The 10428-nt window shown below is 45.8% G+C and overlaps 1 protein-coding gene across 1 annotated transcript; it reads left to right on the plus strand.

Annotated features, from left to right (window-relative positions):
* Window positions 1-417: 417 nt before the first annotated feature.
* Window positions 418-9029, plus strand: FAM110C (family with sequence similarity 110 member C). Its single transcript, XM_040552952.1, has 3 exons — window positions 418-521; window positions 651-1823; window positions 5167-9029. Exon 2 carries the CDS (start codon window positions 680-682, stop codon window positions 1781-1783), a length of 1104 nt encoding a protein of 367 aa, XP_040408886.1. The 5' UTR covers window positions 418-521; window positions 651-679; the 3' UTR covers window positions 1784-1823; window positions 5167-9029.
* Window positions 9030-10428: the final 1399 nt, after the last annotated feature.

Consider the following 10428-nt stretch of genomic DNA (forward strand, 5'->3'; position numbering starts at 1 on the left):
ACCAGCGACCACGGGGCAGACCCATCTCCCACCAGGCTCCACGAGGAAGAGCCGTGCTCCAAGCCCGCCCCAGGTGACTGCCTCCACTTTCGCATATTTAAATCACAGCAAGCAGCTGCCCTGCCCGCTGGGAGCTGCCGGCACGGGGCGGGCGGGGGGGGAACCCTGCCCTGTACTTCTGAAGGGCAAAGCAGCGCAGGATCCTCTCGCCGCCGTGTCGCCGCGTCGCCTTATTGCCGACACCCCCCCGACAGCACCACGCACACCGGCCCCAGCCTCGTGGGGTCCCCCCACTACCCGCGTCGGAGCCCTGCCCCGGTGCCGCCGGCCGGGGCCGTGCCGAGCGCCGCTCCCCGGCACGGCGGGGCCGGGATTGGCTGCGGGGGCCGGGGGGGGCCGGGCACGGCCGCGGGTGGGTGCGCGGAGGAGGCTGCGTGGGGCGGCACAGCGAGAGCCCACGGCGGCGGCCGGAGGGAGCTGCGGCAGGGGGGATCTGCCCACGGAGGGTGCGGAGCCTAAGGGTGGGTTTGGGGGGGATTATTATAATATTTTTTATACTTTTTATTTTATTTTATTTTATTTTATTTTATTTTATTGTTGTTGGTGGTGGTTTTGTATTTTATTTATTCTTTGGTGCCTCGCCCACGCAGGACGGGAAGCGGGGAGCCTCGCAGCTGCTATGCCCGCCGAACCGCTCAGCCGGGCCGTGAAGATGCACGCCATCCCCGACCTGCACTCGTCGCTCACCGTGCGGCTCCTCAGCAAGGGGCCCGAGTACCTGCGCAGGCAGATGGGGGCAGGCACCCCCAGCAGGAGAAGTGCGGTGGAGAGGCTGGCAGCCGACAAGGCCAAGTACGTGAAAAGCCAGCAGGTGATCGGCGCGAAGCAGGAACCCGTCACGGTGCTCAGCTCGGCCTCGGAGAGCGGCAGCGAGGCGTGCTCGGTGGAGAGCAAGAAGATCAACAGGGACTTGGGGAGAGGGAAGGGCGCGAAGCCGCTGGAGCGGGCGAAGGTGACGTGCTCCTGCCGTGCCCCCCTGCAGCACGGCCCCCCCATAGCCAGGCGCAGCACCCCCAGGAGGCAGATGCGGCCAGACTCACTGGTGATCTACCGGCAGAAATGTGAGCTGGGGAGAGGCCAGAGCCAGGACGGCTCACGAGGGAGTTTGGTGAGGAGGCTCTTCCAAGGGCCTGGAAAGGAGAAGCAGCTGGCCTCCCCCGAGATGCCCAGAGTCATTATGGAGGACACCGCAAGCGCGGAGAGCAAAGAGCCACCCGTGGCAAAGCACAGTGACCACAAGCCAAGCAGCCATGGGGCTGAGCAGACTGCTGCTGAGAGCACCAAAACCCCGGGGCTGTGTACAACAGAGCTTGAGAGACCCTTAACATTGACTGTAGCTGCTGAAGAGGTCAAGGAGGTGAAGAGGAGAGGTCTCCATCGTTCCCAGTCAGACATCAGCTCTCGCTACTCCAAGTCTTTTGCCGAGTTTGATACGTTTTTTAAGTACTGTGGCCTGGAGCAGGAGGTCATTGAGGATCTGGGGAGAGAGAACTTCTCAGTGGTGTCTGACAATGTCTCCTTCAAGATTCGCAGCATCAGCGTGGCGACATCCGAGAGCGACTTCACAAGGCACAGCGGGGACGAGGGGCTGCTGGAGGACGAACTTACCGAGCAGGTCCCAAGCAGCACCTCCGTGATCGAGCGCAACGCTCGGATAATCAAGTGGCTGTACACGTGTAAGAAAGCCAAGGAGACTAACAAGGCGATCCAGGAGTTGGCATGAAGGCTTCTTTCAGCGTGCATTGCAGCCTGGCAAACTCAAGGTGTGTGCAAAGCCTCGCCCTGTTGATTTATACATTTCTCTTTCCTCTTTAGCGAGCACTAGACTTTTCATAATTTATTTTAGTCTTTTTATGAACGGTGGTGGGAACCTGTATTTTGTAGACTACTTGTCACAATACACCATTTTTTCAAAGCAGAAATCTGGGGCATTGCAAAGAACAAAATGCAAACAAACGAGTACAGCTCGCCAGACTGAGATCAGACCCCCTATGAGAAATCAAAGTGTCGGTGTCTATGAGGGCTGTCTGTCTTTTGCAGACTTCTGCCTTGTAAATAGTTTGTTTTCTGCATTTCTGCTATATTAAGTGCTGAAAAAAAAAACTTAGAAAAGTATTCAACCCTTAATTACAGCAGCTTATATAACAGACTGAACTGAAACTATTAACAATTAGGAGTACACTTTATTTATACCGTAGTGCTACAGCTTCCCCTCCTTACTTTCCCTCACTCTCTCCTTGTTCCCTTCTTTTGCTTATATATAGGCACCCCCAAGTATCAGGCAAGCAAAGCAGAGCCAGTACTACTGCTATCAGTCTTCTTGCCGTGTGGACCGTAAAAGTTTGCTCCAGGTGATCCCCTAGCATATGTTATCTGTCCTGTTTGATTGTAGTGGATTTAGCTCTTCTGAAGTGGGTTTTGCCGTGTGGCTTGGTACCGGTGGCTAGAAATGAGTTGTGTGGTTTCCTTTGTATAGAGGGGTACTTGTCTGTGTTAAACTAAAGATAAGTAATACAAATGTGCGGTGTCAGGGTTTGGGAAACAATTACTTCACACGCAGAAGTAGAACAAATTTAGCCCTAGCGAAATCTGATATCCTGGTTTTAGTCAAAGCTGTGTTTATTTTGCATCTGATCTCAAAGAGCTGTGTTCCTGGGGCCTTTGGTACTGATGGTCTAGTAGACAGTTTTTTCTCCTTCCAATACGCGAAGCCCTTCGGACAAGTACCACAGTATGGTCTTTACAAATTGCATGAACAGTTCTCAATGTGAAGGATTACATGTATGTTTTCTGACAGTTTGTAATTGGTGCATGAGAAGAGCATCGCTTAGTGCAGGTACAGCTGTTGAGGGTGAGTGTGGGCCTTATGAATGGGGAAATTTGAAATGCTCGAGCCTCTTTCTTATGTGGGTGTGGGGCTGTCACTCCAGATTCCTGTAATCTATGAAATGCAGAAATCCATGTATTTACTTAAAATAGTTTTAATTCTGTGAAAAGTGGATAATTTTTAAAATTTGTATTTTTCTTGAAAAGATATTTTAGCCCTGCAAGTAGAGCAAGGAAGGAGAGAGAGACATTTTTGCACCACCATTTCAAGCTGATTTAGATAAGAGCAGTTGTCAGGTGTCCGCCTGACAACTTAAAGAAGCGTTGTTATGTGACAGATCTTTTCCCAAATTACGTCAGAGAGAAGAAAGGGCTCTTCTGATCATTCCTCCTTGCTCATACCTCTGTGATAAAAGGCAAGGGAGACACACAAAACAAAATGGTGCAGGTGGCCAGTCGTGATGCTTGCTGCCACTGCTGGCCTCACAAAAAACTGAGGACGGATGGCACAGCTCGCTCTCCTCCACTGCAAGCAGGAGCCACGTAACAAAACCAACCAAATTTCCATGAAGGGAAGCAAAATAAAAACCTGTCTGCTCCTGCATGGCCTTGCCAGCAGTAGGCACCAGGGCCAGAACAGCAGTCGTCACCACAGGATGCCAGAGCCTGCTCAGGAGGGAGCAGTTGGGCCTTTCCCCATCCATTTGCATGGTGTTGAGGATGTCCAGCACTGCAGCTGAGACAGGAGATGTTGGTGACTACCTCAAGGAGCATGCAGTCTTCAGAGGCTGAGGACAAGAGGGTGCTTCACCAGGGCAAAAGCCAGGGCAGGAAGGGGAAAGTTGTTATCCAGGGGCTGAGCTGGTGCAACTTCACAAAGGCTTGGTCAATGTCTATTTATTTATTTTTTTTTAACACCTAAGACAAAATAACCATTCAGAAAGAGTGCTAGCCTAACAGTGTGGTTAAAAGACCTCCATGAAGTTCAAGGGACAAATATGATAATTCTGCAGTAATTTTAATTTCTAGAAACCACATGTTCTAGGACAGATTTTCCTTTAGCTGTTCTGTACGCCTAGCAATGGTGCAGTCTCCCATTTAAAGTGACATCAGAGTAGAGCACAAGGGAATGCTTTACACTGGCAGCAATTTTCTTTGGCACCAAAATTCTGGCAGTCTAGGAAACATTAATCCACAAGGTTCATATTATAAACCTAATTTTAAACATAATACTAGAGCTGACTCTCAGCTGATACACCTCAGTAGTAGGGCTATGATTGTTTCCAGGTTAATTTCTGGACACTTTCTGAAAAAGAAAATACCAGTTAGGCCACAGAACCAGAAAGAGAGGTCAGCTAAAAATATCAGGGCACAACACCTAGAATAAGGGACAGGAGTCGCCAAGTTTTACCATATGTTAAATATTATAGTTACCAGGCTAAATTTAAGCTATCTTCATGTGATCTCAGGTTGAGTCCTCTAGTTATGGTGTTTACATTAATGTATACTCAAATGTTCATCTTTTCATTCAGTTCTACATTTTCTCTGACAATGCAGCATCAAGTTAGATACATACATTTTTTACAATATCCACATATTTGGCTTTGTGGCTCAGAGACACATTCTTGAAGGCACCTCATTTTACACAGAGGCTTGAAAAGTGTTACAGCTTCTTTGGAGAAAGAAGCAAAAGCTTGTTTTCCTAAAATCTAGCTTTTATTACATGTAAAACACCTTTTGAGAACCGCATAGCTTGTATGGGCCAGTGAGCACCTCATTCATATTTTATGTTCTCCATTTAATTTTTCATGAGCTCTCTAGAGCCTGGTGGGACGCTGCGTAAGTAAAACAGCTACCTGAAGGATCAGGTTCCCTGACACGTCTCATCAGAGTGATGAGTGCAGAGTCTGAACGTGGGCTGTGGGCTTCAAAACACAAATTTCCTCAGTGAGATGGGCATTGCTGTTTCACAGTAGGATGTTGCCTGAATTCACCTCTGCAGTTCACTTCTGCTGGCTCCTCTCGCTGTCAGCTCTGCTTGACTCCAAGAAAGGGGTTCACAGGACATCCTCTTTCTTGGCTTGAATCAGGATTATTCAGCCTTGTGTTTCAGCATCATTCTTACATGAATGTTCATTATTCAAGTGGAGATCTCATGGGAGGGGAATTTACTATGTTGGCAATAACTGTAAGCAGCTGGATAAAAGCCTTGGAGTATCACCTAATGCTGTTTGATATGATAAATAATAAATTACACTTTTTTTTTTTCTCTTTCATCAGAATCCTTGACTTGGAAGTTGAACAAAACCAGACACAGGAAGAAACTCTTCCCTCATCTGGCTCATGGCTATTTTGTCCAAGTTTAGCATTTTCTTCTTGCCTCCTTCCCTCACCCCCATCCCCTGGCAGCCTCACTCTTGTCACAAGCACAAAGGGTGTCCGAGAGCATGACGACGAGCTGAAACTGTGAACTGTGCCACGGCAAGGAAGCAGGAAATGAAAGCTCCTGGCAAAGCAGAGCATGCTGTTGGCAGAAATATCCAGCATCAAGTCACCGCCCCAGGATGTCGCTCCAGGATGTGGCAGAAGGTCCGTGTCGTGCACCCGTCTCTCCCCAGCAATGAGTTTGTCACCAGGGATGGGAGGAGAAAGTGGGGATGAAGTGGCAATGAGCCCCAGGTCAGACCTCGCCCTGCAGGCCAGCTGGCTCCACCCAGCCGCTCAGAGGCCCTGTCCCACCAGGGCTGTTTGACCAGGGCCCATCCTGACATCAGGAGACATTGTTTGCCTGGCTGGTGAGGACTGTGGCAGCTTTATCTCTTGTGCTTGGCAAATGTGCTGTAAGCTAAATCCCTGCCAAGCCTCTCTTTAAGGCTGTTCATTGCACACTGGAGTACTTTTTGTCCATCTAGCTTGCTCTGTCGCACAGCCTCCTCAGCCTACAGGGAGGAATAGCTTCTAAAACACTGCCTGAGTTTTTCTCAGAAGCGCAGTTCTAAGAAACAGGTAGTCAAAAATTAGAGAGGGTTTGACATTGTTTTTGCCGTGCTGCAGAATTGTACAATTCACATTTACATGGGCTCCTCCACTGTGTTTGCAACCTATTTCTGACTCTACCAGAGAGGGTTTCGTTCCAGTGCTTGGCAGCTGGTGGCTCAATACTTTGTGTTTTATGCACCATGAGTGGGCTTACAGAATCACAGTAGGAAACTATCCTAGGCTATGCAAGGCCACACTTCCCTAGTGTGGGTCTGGAGTAGAGCTGTACTCAGGATGTGCAGGCCAGCATCCTTGCACTGTGACATCTCGCAAGAGGATGCGCTGTGGCACAGGCACAACCATGCTAGGTAGATGTTCTGATGGGAAAAGATCCAGTGTAGACAGCACCTCACTCAATGTCATCAGTGAAATGCTTCATTTGAACTGGCCAAGAGAAATGTGTTTCAAAATCTGATAAAAAGTACTTTGGATCATCAGTGTAGGGAATGGTGCCTTCTGCAATAACTCATGGACCTTGCTGGCTATGCCCCAGATACTTAATGCAATCTGTCGTTACTTAATAGAGAATGTATGAGACTAAAGCATTTCTTTGTGGATATTACAAACCACAGAGTAAATAGAAACCAATGTAGGCCCATTGCCCTTTCAGTCACACCAAGGCCTATCTGACAGCTGCACAGCAAGGACTCCGATGGGGCGTACTGCAGAGGCTAGACGTGTGTTGCCACAGGCATGGTGTCCTGCTTGCAGCGCCAGACTTCACCTGGCCCTTAGACCTGAGCTGTGAGGAGTCCAGAAAAAGGAGCTTTCATTCTCTGCATTCCTCTCTGCTCGCACACCGGCAGCTCTCGTGGTGCCTCTTGTGGCCCAAAACAGCTGCCAGCACAGCTGGGTGGAAGCAGAGCCCAAATGAGCACTTGAGCTACATTTTTAAAGTGTTTGTTGCTCTCAGTAAATAAACCTGTAGGAGAGGAAAGGGCAAGAGTGAGCAGCAATACTCCTAGAAAACATCCGACGTGGGAGGCCCAGTTTCCCATTTGAACTTAACACAAACTCGGCACGCTGACAGAGTCACCCCTGAAGCGTTCATCAAGTGCTGCAGTTGACAGCAGTTAAATTCACAGCAAGATGGCTGGGTTGCATTTACATATGTTTTAAATGTGCCTGTCAGTCACTGGATAGTTAGTTCTCAATTACAGCAACAGTTTGAGAATGCAAGGCATTTGTCTTCTTTTTCTAGTGTCATATACTAAGGACTGCGTGTCTGAAGTTGTCTAGATAGGCAGATAACACTTCCCGATACAGTAATTTTTGAACCTGTTTTAAACTTAGGAGAAAACCAAATAGTTTGCATGAGTGAGCTTCTGCAAATGTAGAAAGAAGCTAGCACACAGGGATATCCTTGTTAAATAATGAGATTTCTGTGTGCTTCTGTTACATTATTATTTAAGGATGATTCTCAGAAAACTACAACCCAAGATGCTGCTAATATGATTTATGCACTGAAAGTGCAATTTTTAAAGAGACAGACTAGGTTTATTAGTCATGAACATAACCTGCTATATCTGTTCTTTTCATGCTCACTTTGCAAAGTGTTTAGGTGCTTTTGTCAGAGGTTGATACCTGCTTGCCTTTGAAAATATGAATTGACTGTAGATGGTTCAGAGCCCAGGAAAAATCTTTTGCATTACAAATCGGTGCCCCACCACAACACAAGGGAATTATTTTGTTTGGTATCCAAGGAAGATTTTTAGTTTCATTTTCAAACTTCTGTTTGTTTTCACTTTTTCAGATGAGCGGCTCTCAACTTTGAAGTTAAGATTATAATGCTAGGAAAAAAAAATAGAAGATGCATTGGTAGTGTCCTTTCAACGGTAGAAATGTTCAATTGGCTTGAAGGTACTGAACATCAGCTTTTGTTAAAATCAATGAATGTTTCCTGGCAGAGATTAGTGAAACCAGAACTGGCCCCATTCTGAATATTTTTTTAATTCCTTATTTTTATCTTTGTGGACAGTTTAATGTGGTCGTGATGACTTTCCACATTTATATGTGGGAAAATTTCCCTTGCTTTGTTCAAGCTTTGATAGGAACCCTGAGCCCTCTGAGGTATCATTTATTCCCGAGAAGATGTGGACCTAACTAAGATCTTACCCTGGTAAGCTATGGATTCCCTTTATTTAAAAATATTTTCTGGATAAGCTAATAACCTACTTTTCCCAGTATGCCAAGAAAGGCAGTAGATGACAATCATTCTTTCTCCATACCTCTTGTGAATGGATGATTTGGTGCTTATACCAAAGATTGGTACTTCATTCAGCTCCTGTTACTGTTACATGGGATGGCTTTTTCTTCCATCTGTTGGGTGTTTCACTCATATCCATCAAAATGAGAAAAAAATGCTACTGTTAGTCACTACCTGTCTTTTCCCAAAAGAAGTCTTCAAGATGTTTTTACTACTTTGCTGTAAAAGACAAGATTTGGAAGGGCTGTTTTTTTCAACTTTAGTGATAAAGTGAGGTAAAGCAGGCCATTGAGGTAAATCAGAAGTTTGGAAATGGGTTTCTGTTCTTTTGGGAAACCTAAAACTGGGGCTGAGGGCAAAGACAAATCATAAATTGAATGATTTTGTCAAATGGAGCACAAGTGTGCAGTGCTAACTGCTATTTACACCCAAGTGTTTCAACGTGCTCCAACCATGTGACGGGACAATATACGCAGCTGTAGCATAACATGTGAAAGGTACAAAATCTGATTTTTATGGCCTAAACGTTAATATTTGCAATAAAGACATCAAGTAGAGACTGTAATCCTTGCAATATATTGTAAATATTACTGTATAGAGATCTATATGTAACAAATACAGATTGTTCTATTATACGTGTATTACTTTTCAAAGGGAGATAGCCCTCGTGTTTTGTGAATTTGGAGAAGCATTACAACGATGGACATTAAGCAGAAGCTTCCCTGGGAGGAGGTTGACCTGTCATTGCCTCATATGAAGTTTCTTACGTCTTCTTTGAATCTTGTGAAATAGAGTACTGGTCAGATTTGGTACACAAGTTCCTACGTTTCTGTATTTATAGCCATATAAATGTACCGTGTACTATCGAGTGCATACAAATAAAAATAACACACTGAGAGTTAGTTTGTTTTTTTTTTCTTGAAAAAGTATCCTTTTATTTTCCTTTTTCCATTAGCATACCATTATTTTAAAGCTACTGTCCCACTACCCAATTACTTTCTCTGAGTGAGGCTACAGATGTGTTGGCTATACCAAGATCCCTGGATGAGAACCTAGGGTTCTTGGTAAATTTGAAATACATGAGGCCAGGGCTGTTTCACAGTAATTTAATATTTTCATTCTAGAATATGGCTAAAAGATGTTTCTGAAGGGCAGTATTTTTTCCCAGACTTTGATAATATATTTGATTTTCCTCACTGTCAAAAACTACCGTGTGCTGCAGGCAGTACCACATCCATCACAAGCAAGCATGGCCAGTGCCCAAGTAGTGAGTCTGAAGTTCTACTTAGAAAAAAAACATATCTCCAGAACCTTAACAGGTTTTCCTTTGACTGCATTCCATAGGAAGAATTCAATGTATGTGATGTTAATTCCCTGTGCATGCATTCTGTGAAGAAAGCAGCAGAAATAATGATTGCATACAGTGAGCTTTTACCAGAGACCAGCATACTCCAGCTGTGTAATTATCATTTTGGCATGGCCTAACCTGCTCAGGTGGAAGTGTTTCATTGACAAGAGTTTGAATGCAACTGGAGGTAGAGCTAACTGATGCTCACTGTGTAGATTAAGCTCTTCCACAAAAAAAAAAAAAAAAGGGCAACATTTACCATCATTGACATAGAGCCTTCCCAGCATAAGCCCTGTCTGACCTGTGTCAGTACAGGATAAAAAGCAAGTCTAGAACAGGGAGACAATTTGTGCCTCCCCCTTTCTATGTGGGTTAACCTCCCTTAGCAAGCCTTTGCCAGTATTGCTGCCTTTGGGAGGAAGGAGTCATCATAGCCCGTGAATATCATAGAAATCACAGCATGGTTTGGATTGAAAGAGGCCTTAAGGATCACCCAGTTCCAACCTCTCTGCCATGGGCAGGAAAACCTCCCACTGGACCAGGTTGCTCAAAGCCCCATCCTGCCTGGCCTTGAACATATCCAGGGATGGGGCATCCACAGCTTCTCTGGGCATCCTGTTCCCATGCCTCACCACCATTACAGTAAATAATTTCTTCCTTATATCTAATCTAAATCTACTTTCTTTTAGTTTAAAACCATTACTCTTTGTCCTATCACTACAGTCTGATAAAGAGTCTCTCCTGTAGTCTCATCTACAGTCTCATCTTTCCTGTAGGTCCCCTTTAAGTACTGGAAGGCTGCTATAAGGTATCCTTGAAGCTTTCTTTTTGCTAAGCTAAATAACCCCAACTCTCAGCTTGTCTTCATAGGAGAGGTGCTCCAGCCCTCTGATCATCTTTGTGGCCATCGTCTGGACCCGCTTTTAACATGTCCATGTTTTTCTTGCGC

The sequence above is a fragment of the Cygnus olor genome, chromosome 3 (genome assembly GCF_009769625.2).
Source record: "Cygnus olor isolate bCygOlo1 chromosome 3, bCygOlo1.pri.v2, whole genome shotgun sequence".
Classification (NCBI taxonomy): Eukaryota; Metazoa; Chordata; class Aves; order Anseriformes; family Anatidae; genus Cygnus; species Cygnus olor.